At 46.9% G+C, this 16,180-nt stretch overlaps 1 protein-coding gene across 3 annotated transcripts; it reads left to right on the top strand.

Moving 5' to 3' along the window:
- Window positions 1–9,838: 9,838 nt before the first annotated feature.
- Window positions 9,839–15,881, top strand: ABCG26 (ABC-2 type transporter family protein). Of its 3 annotated transcripts, XM_087534803.1 has the most exons (6): window positions 9,839–9,901; window positions 10,334–11,016; window positions 12,136–13,283; window positions 13,530–13,816; window positions 13,973–15,161; window positions 15,258–15,881. In XM_087534803.1, the coding sequence occupies exons 3-6, from the start codon at window positions 13,155–13,157 to the stop codon at window positions 15,633–15,635; spliced, it is 1,983 nt and encodes a 660-aa protein (XP_087390929.1). In that variant the 5' UTR covers window positions 9,839–9,901; window positions 10,334–11,016; window positions 12,136–13,154; the 3' UTR covers window positions 15,636–15,881. The 3 variants fall into 3 exon arrangements, 2 of the variants coding, with proteins under 2 accessions (XP_087390929.1, XP_087390928.1); XR_015610424.1 differs by lacking the exons at window positions 12,136–13,283; window positions 13,530–13,816; window positions 13,973–15,161; window positions 15,258–15,881 and adding an exon at window positions 11,226–11,722; XM_087534802.1 differs by lacking the exons at window positions 9,839–9,901; window positions 10,334–11,016; window positions 12,136–13,283 and having other exon boundaries at window positions 13,394–13,816; window positions 13,973–15,881.
- The last annotated feature ends 299 nt before the right edge of the window (window positions 15,882–16,180 follow it).

The raw sequence follows: 16,180 nt of genomic DNA on the forward strand, positions 1-16,180 counted from the left end.
CTAAAGTTTCTGTTTTTTACAGCAAGATCAAAAAGACTTTCCCCAATTCTTCCCAACGGTTCTACTTGGCACAAACACTAATTAAACACACAAAAAAACCAAAACAGAGGCTAGATAAATTATTTATTACTAAACAGGAGCAAAAAGCAAGGATAGATCTAGGTATTATCATCTTTGGTATGCAATCCATAAGTGGCTCTCATAATAGATTCATAAGGTAATTTAATTTTCTTTCTAGGGAAGTGTTCCATACCTTTCCTTAACGGAAATTGGAATCTAATATTCCCTTCCTTCATATCAATAATTGCACCAATCGTTCTAAGGAAAGGTCTATCAAGAATAATAGGACATGAAGGATCGCAATCTATGTCAAGAACAATAAAATCTACGGGCACATAATTCCTATTTGCAACAATAAGAACATCACTAATTCTTCCCATAAGTTTCTTAATTGTGGAATCCGCAAGGTGCAAGTTTAAAGAGCAATCATCAAAATCATGGAAACCTAGCAAATCACACAAAGTCTTTGGAATCGTGGAAACACTAGCACCCAAATCACACAAAGCATAGCATTCATGGTCCTTAATTTTAATTTTAATAGTAGGTTCCCACTCATCATAAAGTTTTCTAGGGATAGAAACTTCCAACTCAAGTTTTTCTTCATAAGATTGCATCAAAGCATCAACGATATGTTTAGTAAAAGCTTTATTTTGACTATAAGCATGTGAAGAATTTAGCACGGATTGTAACAAGGAAATATAATCTATCAAAGAGCAATTATCATAATTAAATTGCTTGAAATCCAAAATAGTGGGTTCATCGATATTTAAAGTTTTGACCTCTTCAATCCCACTTTTAACAATTTTAGCATCAAGATCTAAAGACTCCGAATTTTTGGAACGCCTTCTAGGTAAAGGTGGATCATATTCAGTCCCATAATTATAAAGATTCATATTGCAAAACAAAGATTTAATAGGGGACACATTAATAACTTTTAGATCTTCATCTTTATTTTCATGGAAACTAGAAGAACACGCTTTCACAAAACAGTCTTTCTTAGCACGCATCCTAGCGGTTCTTTCTTTGCACTCATCAATGGAAATTCTCATGGCTTTGAGAGACTCATTGATATCATGCTTAGGTGGAATAGATCTAAGTTTCAAAGAATCAACATCAAGAGAAATTCTATCAACGTTCCTAGCCAATTCATCAACTTTAAGCAATTTTTCTTCAAGCAAAGCATTGAAATTCTTTTGCAAATTCATAAACTCCTTAACACTGGTCTCAAATTTAGAGGGCATCTTATTAAAATTTCCATAAGAATTGTTGTAGGAATTACCATAATTATTAGAGGAATTACTAGGATACATCCTAGGATTAAAATTACCTCTATACGCGTTGTTACCAAAATTATTCCTACCAACAAAATTCACATCCATAGATTCATTATTATTCTCAATCAAAGTAGAGAAAGGCATATCATTAGGATCAGAAGAAACACTTTTATTAGCAAATATTTTCATAAGTTCATCCATCTTTCCACTCAAAACATTAATTTCTTCTATCGCATGCACTTTCTTATCAGTAGATCTTTCAGTGTGCCATTGAGAATAATTAACCATAATATTATCTAGGAGTTTAGTAGCTTCTCCTAAAGTGATTTCCATAAAAGTGCCAACCGCGGCCGAGTCTAAAAGATTTCTAGAAGCAAAATTCAATCCGGCATAATTTTTTTGTATAATCATCCACAAATTCAAACCATGTGTAGGGCAATTACGTAACATTAATTTCATCCTCTCCCAAGCTTATGCATCATGTTCATGATCAAGTTTCTTAAAATTCATAATATCGTTTCTAAGAGAGATGATCTTAGCGGGAGGAAAATACTTAGAGATAAAAACATCTTTGCACTTATTCCATGAATCAATACTATTTTTAGGCAAAGATGAAAACCAAGTTTTAGCACGATCTCTAAGCGAAAAAGGAAATAGCTTCAATTTAACATTATCATTGTCCACATCTTTCTTCTTTTGCATATCACACAAACCAACAAAGTTGTTTAGATGGGCAGCGGCATCTTCACTAGGTGTAACGCCCCGGTAGTTAAGCTACAGTAACCCTCCGGAAATGATGCCACATCACCTTAGTTAGTGTTGATAATCTCACGTTAGTTCAAAACCGGTTCGAATTCAAATTCAAAATCAAGCAAACAATAAAAGTTTTTAAATATTAAAACTAAAAATGTTCGGAGTGAGCCAAATAATGCATAAGTAATTATGGTGGTGAAACCACACTTTTATAAAAGTGTTTAAGTGCACTATAGTAAATAAAACAGTAGCAAAACTATTCTTTAAATGATATTTAAATATTGAACAATTACAAAACTATTTTTTTAGTTTGGGTAGAAAAATAATGTGGCAGTGGCATTGTTGGTAACATCCATTTAGGTGTCACTTTGGTATGTAATGAAACTATTATAAATAGGAACTAAAAGGAAAATAAAAGAAATAAGATAAGGGAAATAAAAGTAAAAGGAAAAAAACAAAACAAAACAAAGGAAGCCAAAAAAAAGAACCCCCGCTTCCCCACCGGGCCTCGACCCAGTCGGCCACCCCACCAGGCCGGCCCAACACCCCCCCACTACACCTACCCCACTTCCCAGAAACCCTAACCCCCCACTACACACGACACCCACTCCCCTCCTCGTTCCTCCCCCCTCCCCGCGCGATCTGGATCGGGGGCATGCCCCGCCCCCGATGCGGTCGCTCACCGCCCGTCGCCCCTCGCGCTGGATCGCCGCCCGGACCGCCGTCACTGCTCGCCGGATCCGCCGCTTCGCATCCCCGTCCTCCTCCCCAACGGCCTCCACCTCGTCGTGCCAGACTGCCCCGACCCCGTTGCCCGGTCGTCTCCAACCTCCACCTTGCGCCCCGCTGCCTAAGGCCCTACGACCCCGCCGTGAGCTCCGGCCTCCCTTCCTCTCTTCCCTGGTTCTCGGCCACCGGCACCGCCCGCTGCCGTTGCCTCCCCCGCACCCACTCTCGCGCACCCCCTGCTTCTCCTCCCTCGCCGCTGCCGCCGGCGACTGCAGTCGTCGCGCCCCTGCTTCCCCCCGCTCTACTCCGCCTCCGGCTGCGGCCAAGCCAGCGCCCACAGCCTGCCGCTCGCCCCTCCCCTTGCGCGCCCCACGCCCGCTCTGCCATCGCCGCAGCCACCCGAGCCCCGTTGCCACAGACCACGCCGCCCGCGCTGGCCCCGGGCCTTCCCTACTCTGCTGCGCTCGCCGCCTTGTGCAACCGCGCCCCCTATGCCGCGCCTGACCGCCACCGACCGCTGCCGCACTCCCCTACTGGGTTGCTACCGCCGGCCGCCTGTTGCCGGTGGCTTACTCGAGCGGCCATGGCCGAACGCCCCTGTACGTGCGTGCGTGTGCACACGGCTGAGCCTCTGGCCGGCTCTGTGCAATTTAATTAGGGGGCTAATTCCCCTCTAATGCTAACCTTCATCACTAACCACCCATGACAGATGGGCCCCATGGGTTAAGTAATCCTTGGATAAAAATATGAGTCAATTACATGTGGACCCCCACTGCTGTTAGTTAAGTGTTAAATTTGATCAAAATTGCCTAAGTCAATGACAGCCGGGTCCCGCCTGCACTATTCTCCTTTTGACTAGTCAATGTTGACTGGGTCAACCCTGCCACTGGACCCCCACCTGTCGGCTACTAAGCCAACTTCCTGGGTACACAGAAGAGTACCCATAACATTTACCCCCTTTTATTTATGAATTAATATATATTTTCAGAATATGTTTTAAACTTAGAAAATCAATAAAAAATAAACCGTAGCTCGGATGGAAATACTTTGTACATGAAAGTTGCTCAGAACGACGAGACGAATCTGGATACGCAGCCCGTTCGTCCACCACGCATCCCTAGCATAGCGAACACGCAACTTTCCCCCTCCGGTTCACCGGTCCGAAAACGCGAAACACCGGGGATACTTTCCCGGATGTCATCCCCCTTCACCGGTATCACCTACTACCGCGTTAGGGCACCTCTAACGCCGTTACTTGTCATGTCATGCATCACTATGCATATGCTTGCATTATATTTATTGTTTCTTCCCCCTCTTCTCTCGCTAGACACCGAGACCGACGCCGCTGTTACCCAGTACGACTACGGTGTTGACGACCCCTCTCTCTTGCCAGAGCAACCAGGCAAGCCCCCCCTTGATCACCAGATATCGCCTACTCTCCTCTATACTGCTTGCATTAGAGTAGTGTAGCATGTTACTGCTTTCCGTTATTCCTATCCTGATGCATAGCCTATCCTTGCTACTACTGTTGTTACCTTTACCTGCTATCCTACTGCTTAGTATAGGATGCTAGTGTTCCATCAGTGGCCCTACACTCTTGTCCGTCTGCCATGCTATACTACTGGGCCGTGATCACTTCGGGAGGTGATCACGGGCATATTCAATATACTTTACACATTTACATTACTTATGATACTGTTCGGAGATGGGGGCTGAAGGGGCAGGTGGCTCCATCCCGGTAGAGGTGGGCCTGGGTTCCCGACGGCCCCCGACTGTTACTTTGAGGCGGAGCGACAGGGCAGGTTGAGACTACCTAGGAGAGAGGTGGGCCTGGCCCTGGTCGGCGTTCGCAGATACTTAACACGCTTAACGAGATCTGGGTATTTGATCTGAGTCTGGCCATTTGGTCTATACGCACTAACCATCTACGCGGGAGTAGTTATGGGTATCCCGGCGTCGTGGTATCAGCCGAAGCCTTCGTGACGTCAGCGACTGAGTGGCGCGCGCCGGATTGGAACGTAAGCCTGCTCTTGTATTAAGGGGGCTAGTTCTGCTTCCGGCCGCGTTCGCAACGTGCAGGTGTGCTAAGGGCGATGGGCCCAGACCCCTGTGCGCTTAGGTTTAGACCGGCGTGCTGACCTCTCTGTTGTGCCTAGGTGGGGCTGCGACGTGTTGATCTTCCGAGGCCGGGCATGACCCAGGAAAGTGTGTCCGGCCAAATGGGATCGAGCGTGTTGGGGAATGTGGTGCACCCCTGCAGGGAAGTTAATCTATTCGAATAGCCGTGATCTTCGGTAACAGGACGACTTGGAGTTGTACCTTGACCTTATGACAACTAGAACCAGATACTTAATAAAACACACCCTTCCAAGTGCCAGATACAACCGGTGATCGCTCTCTCATAGGGCGACGAGGGGAGGATCATCGGTTAGGATTATGCTATGCGATGCTACTTGGAGGACTTCAGTCTACTCTCTTCTACATGTTGCAAGACGGAGGCTGCCAGAAGCGTAGTCTTCGAAAGGATTAGTTATCCCCCTCTTATTTTGGCATTCTGCAGTTCAGTCCACATATGATACCCTTACTCCATTTGATACCCATGCATATGTAGTGTAGCTCCTTGCTTGCGAGTACTTTGGATGAGTACTCACGGTTGCTTTCTCCCCCTTTTCCCCCTTTCCTTTCATTCTGGTTGTCGCAACCAGATGCTGGAGTCCAGGAGCCAGACGCCACCGTCGATGACGACTCCTACTACACCGGAGGTGCCTACTACTACGTGCTGCCCGCTGATGACGACCAGGAGTAGTTTAGGAGGATCCCAGGCAGGAGGCCTGCGCCTCTTTCGATCTGTATCCCAGTTTGTGCTAGCCTTCTTAAGGCAAACTTGTTTAACTTATGTCTGTACTCAGACATTGTTGCTTCCACTGACTCGTCTATGATCGAGCTCTTGTATTCGAGCCCTCGAGACCCCTGGCTTGTAATATAAAGCTTGTATTATTTTAAATTTGTGTCTAGAGTTGTGTTGTGATATCTTCCCGTGAGTTCCTGATCTTGGTCGTACACATTGCGTGTATGATTAGTGTACGGTCAAATCGGGGGCGTCACACTAGGAAGGCCGGAAAACGGATCTTTCATGACAAGATTCAGCAAAGCAGCATTAATTTCACAAGATTCAGCATCGGTAAGAGGAGCAATCGGAATGCTAATAAAAGTGACATGCAAGCAATCCAACACACAAGCAAACAAGAAACGGGCAAAAAGAGGCAAATAGGGAAAGAGAAGGAGGACGGGGAGAGAGGGCAAATAAAATGGCAAGGGTGAAGTGGGGGAGAGGAAAACGAGAGGCAAATGGCAAATAATGTAATGTGGGAGATAAGGGTTTGTGATGGGTACTTGGTATGTTGACTTTTGCGTAGACTCCCCGACAACGGCGCTAGAAATCCTTCTTGCTACCTCTTGAGCACTACGTTGGTTTTTCCTTGTAGAGGAAAGGGTGATGCAACAAAGTAGCGTAAGTATTTCCCTCAGTTTTTGAGAACCAAGGTATCAATCCAGTAGGAGTCCACGCACGAGTCCCTCGCACCTACACAAACAAATAAAATCCTCGCAACCAACGCAATAAATGGGTTATCAATCCCTTCACGGTCACTTACGAAAGTGAGATCTGATAGATATGATAAGATGATATTTTTGGTATTTTTATGATAAATATGCAAAGTAAATAAAGCGAAATAAAAACGGTGCAAGAAATAGCTTGTTGATGGAAGATTAATATGATAGAAAATAGACCCGGGGGCCATAGGTTTCACTAGTGGCTTCTCTCGAGAGCATAAGTATTACGGTGGGTAAACAAATTACTGTTGAGCAATTGACAGAATTGAGCATAGTTATGAGAATATCTAGGTATGATCATGTATATAGGCATCACGTTCGAGACAAGTAGACCGACTCCTGCCTGCATCTACTACCATTACTCCACACATCGACCGCTATCCAGCATGCATCTAGAGTATTAAGTTCAAAAGAATAGAGTAACGCTTTAAGCAAGATGACATGATGTAGAGGGATAAACTCATGCAATATGATATAAACCCCATCTTGTTATCCTCGATAGCAACAATACAATACGTGCCTTTCTGCCCCTACTGTTACTGGGAAAGGACACCACAAGATTGAACCCAAAGCTAAGCACTTCTCCCATTGCAAGAAAGATCAATCTAGTAGGCCAAACCAAACTGATAATTCGAAGAGACTTGCAAAGATAACCAATCATACATAAAAGAATTCAGAGAAGATTCAAATATTGTTCATAGATAAACTTGATCATAAACCCACAATTTATCGGTCTCAACAAACACACCGCAAAAGAAGATTACATCGAATAGATCTCCACAAGAGAGGGGGAGAACATTGTATTGAGATCCAAAAAGAGAGAAGAAGCCATCTAGCTAATAACTATGGCCCCGAAGGTCTGAGGTAAACTACTCACACATCATCGGAGAGGCTATGGTGTTGATGTATAAGCCCTCCGTGATCGATGCCCCCTCCGGCGGAGCTCCGGAAAAGGCCCCAAGATGGGATCTCACGGCTACAGAAGGTTGCAGCGGTGGAATTAGGGTTTTGGCTCCGTATCTGGTAGTTTGGGGGTACGTAGGTATATATAGGAGGAAGAAGTACGTCGGTGGAGCAACGTGGGCCCCATGAGGGTGGAGGGCACGCTTGGGGGGGGGGGGGTAGGCGCGCCCCTCTACCTCGTGCCTTCCTGGTAGCTTTCTTGACGTAGGGTCCAAGTCCTCTAGATCACGTTCGTTCCGAAAATCACGTTCCCGAAGGTTTCATTTCGTTTGGACTCCGTTTGATATTTTTTTTCCGCGAAACTCTGAAATAGGCAAAAACAGCAATTCTGGGATGGACCTCTGGTTAATAGGTTAGTTCCAAAAATAATATAAAAGTGTATAATAAAGCCCAATAATGTCCAAAACAGAATATAATATAGCATGAAGCAATAAAAAATTATAGATATGTTGGAGACGTATGAATCAACAACATCCTTATCAGCTAAAGCTCACACACACCATGCCATCGAGCATTCCAGGAGAGAATGTTGCCATTAGTCTCGGGCTCCACATAGCTGACACCTGTCATCATCCGACATGGTCCTTCTCTGACACATGTTCTCCGTTGGGATCGAGAGCTTGGCTAGTCTCCATAGGAAGTTTCTAATTTTCCCGGGCACCTGCAACCGACCACGAAGAAGAGCAAGACCTAGCTTATTACTCATAATTTGACCCCTCCACATCATTTTCCATCCACTCCTCCCTCCTCCTTTTAGTGTCCACCATCATTCGATATGCAGATTGAACAATAAAGACATAGTTTTTCTCATAGTTCCATGCCCAAAAGTCTTCCATGTTTTTGGTGCATAAAGGAATTCTCAAGATTGTATTCAAATTAGACGCCAGGGAAACTTGATGTAAAAGCTCCCTCTTCCAAGTTGCACTAGTGGCATCAATTAGTTCATGTACCTTAGTTGGAGGGTTACTTGACAGACAAGTGATCGGTCTCATCCAAGGTTGTCAGAATCGCGATTCTGTTATACGATTCTACGACTTTACGATCCAAACTAATCCCTCTGATTCTACGATTTTAGTTAATAGAATCTACGTTTTTACGATCCTGATAGTGAAGATTCCACGATTTGCGATCCTACCATCAGGGCTCCGATCCGATTCAAAATCGCGATTCTGACAACCTTGGTCTCATCATAAATATTATTTGGTAACCAAATTTGCTCCCAAATCAAAGTTGAAGCTCCATTCCCAATTCTTTTGATTAGGCCCTGGCAAAGAACATCTCTCCCTTCTAATAATGTGCTCCATACCTAAGATGGCCAACTTCCCAATTATGCCGTGAGGATACTACCAGTGGGGAAATATATAGCTTTTAGCATACAGGTACATAACGAATCTATGTTGTGTGACAAGCGCCATGATAGTTTGGCTAGTAAAGCCAAAATGAAGAGCTTGAAGTCTCGGAAACCTAGAGGAGTAAATCAAAGTACGTCTCTCATGCAGCTGCCTCCTTCCCTTAGAAAAGCCTAGAGCTCCTCCGCCTCCCGCCGATGCTGCTGCAGGTCCGCCTTGTTTCCAGTGGCCTTAGGGCCATAGCGGCGCGGTGGATCCCGGTCCTTACTGGTGGGAGGGCTATGTTTTTAGATGTTCCTTCGAGTTTTGTTAGGGTTAATGTCCCGCTCAGGAAGACAAGCTCCCGCCTAGCTCCCATCTCGATGGCGTGTCTAGCATCGCCGATGGGCGTGTGGAGGTGTGTCTTCGGCGGATCCATCGTTGGTGGATTTGTTTGGATCTATTCGTAGTTCGTCTACATTCGCGCGTCTTCAAGTTGGATCCTTCCGATCTACACTTCATCGGTGGAGGTTGCTATTCTGCTGTGCTGGTCATATGTGGCTTTAGCACGCCGACTTCCCGAATGTCTACTACAACAAGTGTTGCCCAGCTCTGGCAAGGGAGGGGCAATGATGGCGGCACGCCTTCGGCTTGCTGCAGTGCTTGTAGTCGTCGCTAGGTGGTCTATGGATCTGGATGTTATTTTTATTATTTCTGGTGTTCGTTGTAGTGCCATGATTGAAGATAAATACATTGAAAGTTTTTCTCGCCAAAAAAAATGGTTGAGTATCATGGAACTGTTGGTGTTTTTTTTTAGACAAGGAACTGTTGGAGTTTTTTTTGAGGTCAGGAACTATTGAAGTTTTTTTTTTTGAGAAAAGGAACTATTGGAGTTGCTCTAAGGATTTTGGAGTTTTTCTTGGAGTTTGCTGTGGAGAAAAGCTCCGCTGGTTTCGGCCCGCCGCGGAATCGCTGCGACATGTACGTCCGTATGGGCTGGTAGCCCAACAGAATTAGGGTTTTCATTCTCCCTGCATCGGCCCAACCCAACAACAACCGAGCCGGTTAGTGGCCCATTAAAATAACCCGTGATTGTGCTATATAATCCCTGCATCTCCACTCATTCAACCCTATCCTCTCCAGACGAGATCTGAAGCCGCCGGGCAGCAGGGCTCCCCCAAGGTAATCGTCATCTTCTTCTTACCCTTGCAAATATTTCTCCAGATGAACTATGCTGGGTGCTCCTGCTGGTGCTGTTTAGTCGTGTAGCTTGTTAGCTCATGGTCGCCAGTAGCTTCTTGACTTAGATTAGAAGCTGCTGGTGCTGCTTATTAGTCGTGTTCAGCCTCCACTGTTGTAGATCTCAGTTGAAAGTAGTTTTTACCCATTCTTTCAAGGGCATCGGTAGATCGAGTAGCAAAAGTACGGTGGGATTTACAAGTTGTGATGCCCCATCTGTGTGTCTGGTTATCCTAGTAAAAGGTATACCTACCAAATTTACAGATATTTTCATGTGAGCATACGAGTTTGTAGTTTTGCTGTTTATGTACCTGAGTAACTGGAGTTGGGATAGTAGCCGCATAACTAACATTTCTTATTTTGTTCTTCTTACAGTACCAGGAGAAGATGAGCTTGTAGCGTGGGCTATGGATTAAAGCTTGATACCAGCTTTCATAGATCCGGATGGTTTTGAAGTGATAGCTGGCTTGACTTTGCTTTTCTTCAAAGCATCTTGACAGACCAAAATCCGTAATTTTTGGCACCATGTTTTCGTCTAGCAATATATTTGCAGGTTTTAGGTCTAAGTGAAGGATATCGATCTCTGTTAATATATTGTAAACCTTCACAAATTCCCTTGATTATTTCATAGCGTGCTATTTTAAAAGAAATGATTTGGCATTGGACAAACCAAGTTGTCCAACATGCATATTCATGACTTGAAAAAGTAAAAAAAAATACAGTCTGGATATTGTGTTTGACTTAGAAAGATGGAAAAGCTAAACAAAAAGTTGTGAAGGCAGATGATAAAAGTGCTATTGAATGATCAAGGAATTTGTGAGGTTTACATTATCTTCGCAAGAGTTGTATTGTTCACTTAGACCTAGACATGCAAGTATATTTCTAGGCGAAAACATAATGTTAAAAATTGCGGATTTTTGTCTCTCAAGTTGCTTGGAGGAAAATCAAAGCCAGGCTATTGCTTCAAAACAGTTTGGATCTATGTATGAAAGAAGGGACATTGATGAACTGGGTTGGATTTACTTTGACTTGCAAACTTGTTTGCATGTTATCATCAGGTATGTATATATCATAATCTATGCTTGCAATACGCACTTGCAACATGGGGAATAGGTAGAACTCATGGGGAGGATACTAGAAACACATAGTATGCACATCAGTCAATAGGCTTGACAAAACAGAAAGCACAAATAGGTCTATCAGACATCAGTTGTGCTGGTAAGCTCACTTATGGTCCATGACATGCTCCACTAACCTCTTTTTTTAGAGCCTAGTGTACATCTTTAGGTACTTCGCAAGAGAAAAAGGCTGCTTTGGCTGCAAGTGGAGCACTTGATGCTGCAGATGGTGGCTGGCGATGCACTGCTCTGGCGTAGACTGCTACACAAGGAGCACCGGCGCTCCCCCAACGAATACACCAGTTCCAGTCAGGCCCTGCCTTTCACCTGCCGACTCTCTAGGCACTTAGGTGTGAGGTACGTCGGCCTGCGCAGTCCTGGAGCTGCAATCTCCCCTGGAGGTGTCTGGCAATGGCAGTGATGCTGCCCTGTTGCTAAGTCTTGGCGCCTCGCCATTTTTTGGCTGGAGGCAAGGCCCGGTGAGGCCTAATGTCGTTGCTTGTCTGTAGTTGAGGGCACCTCCTCACCTAGCTGTAGTCACTTGGTGAGGACGGTTGTGTGTGTGTGTGCGCGAGTGTCCCTCCTTTCTGGAGGTTGTACCCCTGATGTCTTCCTGTTCAATGCAATGAAACACAACTCTTTTGCATTTTCTTGAAAAAAAAAGCTAGTACGTTTGGAGTAAGCCTTTATAGTTTCTTGCACAAAGAGTATTGTTTTGGAGGATTTTTGTTTCTGCATACTGTGTTTTCCGTTTTGTTATATCCTGCCTGCACATTATAAAGTACAGTGTGGTGCAATTTATATATCATATTGTTGTTAAGGTGCAGAATTCCATTTAGCTTAGTAGTGGGTGCTATGATAGCTGAGACTGGGATTTATGCCGGGTCTGAGATATTTAATCACTAGCTGGAACAATTCCAGTTTGTGTTTTTATAACTATCTGAATTCAATTGTTTGTAAAATGTTCCACACTTGCAATATTATATACTAATTTTGTAACGACTAACCACAAGGAAAGAAGCTCAATCTCTTTTCATCTCGTTGCTTCTGTGTGCGCAGGTCATAAATGATCAGCCTATGGTAAAGAATTAGTAGATGTGTACAGTTCTGCTGTTGTACTTCGCAAGCTCATGACAGTCGATGTAGTTAACAGATGAATCCCTGTCCAGGCCTTGAGATTTCCATGTTTTACACTCTTGGTTGTTACAAGGAGCAAACATGAGGATTCAGGGGAGGCAAGCCAGGAATGATGGATGGCCTAGGCAGTGAAGATTGGCCGGCCCCTCTGCTCGTACTCCATGATGGTTCCTACCATTGGGAGACAAGCCATGAAAGATGGATGATCCAAAGATTGGCTGTTCCTACTCCATGACAGTTCCTCCCGATGACTGATCGGGGTTGATGGCATTATTAGAGGAAATGTGTCTCGAGTACGACCTGCTTCCGTCTAGGAACTGATTTTTGTGGTCTTACTCTCAGTTTCCACTACAGCTCTAGTCTGGTGTATATCTCACATAGAGCCAAACTGGAGTGACCTTCCTGTGTTAGCAGTTAGCTTGTTGGATTTGTGGACGTATTGGTACAACTTACAGTGAGAAAATTTCATGCGCCTGGTGTGATCCTTCATTTTACCACCTCAATTTTCATGGGAGATCTACATTGACTATTGTTCTTTGTTTCTGTGAAAACTCTGTTCATTCCAAGCCTTTGTTTCTGCGAAAACTCTCTGTACATTGACTATTGTTCTTTGTTTCACAGTCACTCTGGAATCCAATAGCTCACAGAGTGGAAATGTTATCATTAATTCAGTCCTGTTAGGCAGTAGATAATGTAATCATATCAGTTATCGCTAGGCTTCTAGAGTGGAAGCTTCTCCCAAACGAACTAGAGACGGTGCGTGCCCTTGGAAAGATTGTGGGTCACCAAACAAGGGTAAAAATACCCGGTAACAAAGTAGGCACGCTCTTGGTTGCTGGTAGTTGCTCACTCCTGTCATGAGATTTCTACTTGGTTGATAATAAAAAGAAGAGAGCGGCCGTGTGCCTGGCTTTCTCTCTCTGAACCTCTAACTCCCATCCATGGAGATCAGCAGCGAGGAGAGGGTGGAGCTCTCCATCGTGGAGCACCTCCCCAACAATGGCGACGCCGGCGTGGAGGAGGATCATCTATGGCCTACCAAAGACGGCCCTCTTCCTATATTCCTCAAGGTCTCTATCAGCCAGTCTCCCATGTCGTTCCCTATGCTTCCACCATGTTTACTGTTTGTGGGACAGAGTCTTCATCATACACTTCTTTCAAAATTCTTATGATGAAACTATTTTGGACGTTTTCTCCCTACTAGAATGGCTAAAAGTGCTTCATCCCCTGCTAGCTAATTACCACCAGGAAGCAGTAGAAGAAACAATTTTGCTCTGCTCATGAGAATTCACCTTGTGTGTGGATGGAAAATGCAGTTTGAGAATGTGGAGTACAAGGTGAAGCTGAGTGCCAAGAACCCCCTGACGGCGGCAAAGGTGGCCTTCTCGTCCCACATGAGGGTGGATCATGCCGGCAGCAGCTGCAAGCACATCCTTAAGGGCATCGGCGGCAGCGTTGACCCCGGCGAGATCCTGGCGCTGATGGGCCCCTCCGGCAGCGGCAAGACCACCCTGCTCAAGATACTCGGGGGCAGGCTGGGCGGCGCCGTCAAGGGCCAGATCACCTACAACGACACCCCCTACAGCCCCTGCCTCAAGCGGAGGTAAAAACACACGAGAGCTGTCGAGCATCAGAGACTGAATTCTTGCGATTCCTTGTAGAACAATGGAGAAGATCGAGAGGATTGAGTGAAAAAGATTGAGAAGATGAATTGGTTGATTGATCAAACTCTGTTGTTTCTGTTCGTTGCGGAATGCAGGATGGGATTTGTGACGCAGGACGACGTGCTGTTCCCTCAGCTGACGGTGGAGGAGACGCTGGTGTTCGCGGCCTTCCTGAGGCTGCCGGCGCGCATGTCCAAGCAGCAGAAGCGCGACCGGGTGGACGCCATCATCGCGGAGCTGAACCTGGAGCGGTGCCGGCACACCAAGATCGGCGGCGCGTTCGTGCGCGGGGTGTCGGGCGGCGAGAGGAAGCGGACGAGCATCGGGTACGAGATCCTGGTGGACCCGTCGCTGCTGCTGCTGGACGAGCCCACGTCCGGGCTGGACTCCACGTCGGCCAGCAAGCTCATCGTCATCCTGCAGCGGCTGGCCAAGTCGACGCGGCGGACCATCATCACCACCATCCACCAGCCGTCCAGCCGGATGTTCCACATGTTCGACAAGCTGCTGCTCATCTCCGAGGGCCACGCCATCTACCACGGCAAGGCCAGGGACTGCATGCACCACTTCTCGTCTCTCGGGTTCACGCCGGAGATCCCCATGAACCCGGCCGAGTTCCTGCTGGACCTCGCCACGGGCAACCTCGAGGACATCAGCGTCCCGGGGCTGCTCCGGGACGGCTCGCCGGCGCCGCAGGAGTTCAGGTCCCGCGTCGTCGCGTACCTCCAGGCCAAGTACAGGGACCACGCCGGGGAGGACCAGGCGAAGCAGCCGGCGAGGAGGCCCGGGGAGCAGCTGAGGCTGGCTATCCGGATGCGCAAGGACCGGAGCATCAACTGGTTCCAGCAGTTCGTGGTGCTGTCGCGGCGCACGTTCCGGGAGCGCGCCGCCGACTACCTGGACAAGATGCGGCTGGCGCAGGCCGTGGGCGTGGCGCTCCTGCTCGGCCTCCTGTGGTGGAAGTCGCAGACCGGCAACGAGGCGCAGCTGAGGGACCAGGTGGGGCTCATCTTCTATATCTGCATCTTCTGGACGTCGTCGTCGCTCTTCGGCTCCGTCTACGTGTTCCCGTTCGAGAAGCTGTACCTGGTCAAGGAGCGCAAGGCCGACATGTACCGCCTCAGCGCCTACTACGCCAGCAGCACCCTCTGCGACGCCGTGCCGCACGTCGTCTACCCGGTCCTCTTCATGGCCATCCTCTACTTCATGGCCGACCTCCGCCGCACCGTCCCCTGCTTCTGCCTCACCCTCCTCGCCACCCTCCTCATCGTCTTCACCAGCCAGGTGCGTACGTATGTTAGTATGTACTTCTTCTTGTTGTGCATGCCGACGGTGACATCGACGGCGAACGGCGATGAGAGTTCGGTCATCTGTGATCAGGGGACGGGGGAGCTGCTGGGGGCGGCGATCCTGAGCGTGAAGAGGGCGGGGGTGATGGCGTCGCTGGTGCTGATGCTGTTCCTGCTCACCGGAGGGTACTACGTGCAGCACATACCCAAGTTCATACGGTGGCTGAGGTACGTCTCCTTCATGCACTACGGCTTCAACCTGCTGCTCAAGGCGCAGTACCACGGCCACCTCACCTACAACTGCGGGAGCCGGACGGGGTGCCAGCGGCTGCAGTCGTCGCCGTCCTTCGACACCGTCGACCTCGACGGCGGCATGCGCGAGGTCTGGATCCTGCTCGCCATGGCCGTCGCATACCGCCTCCTCGCCTACTTCTGCCTCCTCAAGAGGATCACCCTCACGCCCTTGTGAAAAGAGAAACACCATGGGGGTTTGGCACGGCGTGTGCTTTGCTAGTTAGGTCTTCCGAATTATATCCTTTGTCACATGTAATGCATGTTTGTTAATGGGTACAGGCCTACAAGGCAAGAACTGAGAGCAATGTGCATGGGTATTCTTCTTGATTGTTTCCTTAATTTTCCTTGCTTGGAGGTAAGATGATTGTATTAAAATCCCAAAGGAACGGGAAGCAATGTGTATAAGTTCCTTCTTGTTGCTTTCCTTAATATTCTTCGGTTTTGCTATTTCTCAAGTACCTTCTTTCTTCCTTCCTTCACGTCGGATCTCGCCAGAGAAGATAATCCGGCTATCTATCTTACGGGAGGCCATGACCCCTATTATCTATCTTATTAGGGGGAGCTATGGCCCCGTTATCTTATCTTTGGGGGTGCAAAGTGTGTGTGTGCACGCGTGTGATAACCCACAAGTATAAGTGATTGTCTGTAGCCTTTTTCGATAAGTAAAAGTGTCAAATCCAACAAGAAGCTAAAGGTATAATTAATATTCTCTTAAGTTCT

This window comes from Triticum urartu, chromosome 7A, assembly GCF_056163025.1.
Source record: "Triticum urartu cultivar PI428250 chromosome 7A, HENAU_Tu73, whole genome shotgun sequence".
Lineage (NCBI taxonomy): Eukaryota > Viridiplantae > Streptophyta > Magnoliopsida > Poales > Poaceae > Triticum > Triticum urartu.

What these genes read in the sequence shown, in the direction of transcription:
- ABCG26 (XM_087534802.1), top strand. Translation starts at nt 13,494, where the DNA reads ATGAGAATTCACCTTGTGTGTGGATGGAAAATGCAGTTTGAGAATGTG. An exon ending in AGCCCCTGCCTCAAGCGGAG is followed by an intron (nt 13,817 to 13,972) that starts GTAAAAACACAC and finishes TGCGGAATGCAG; the next exon opens with GATGGGATTTGTGACGCAGG.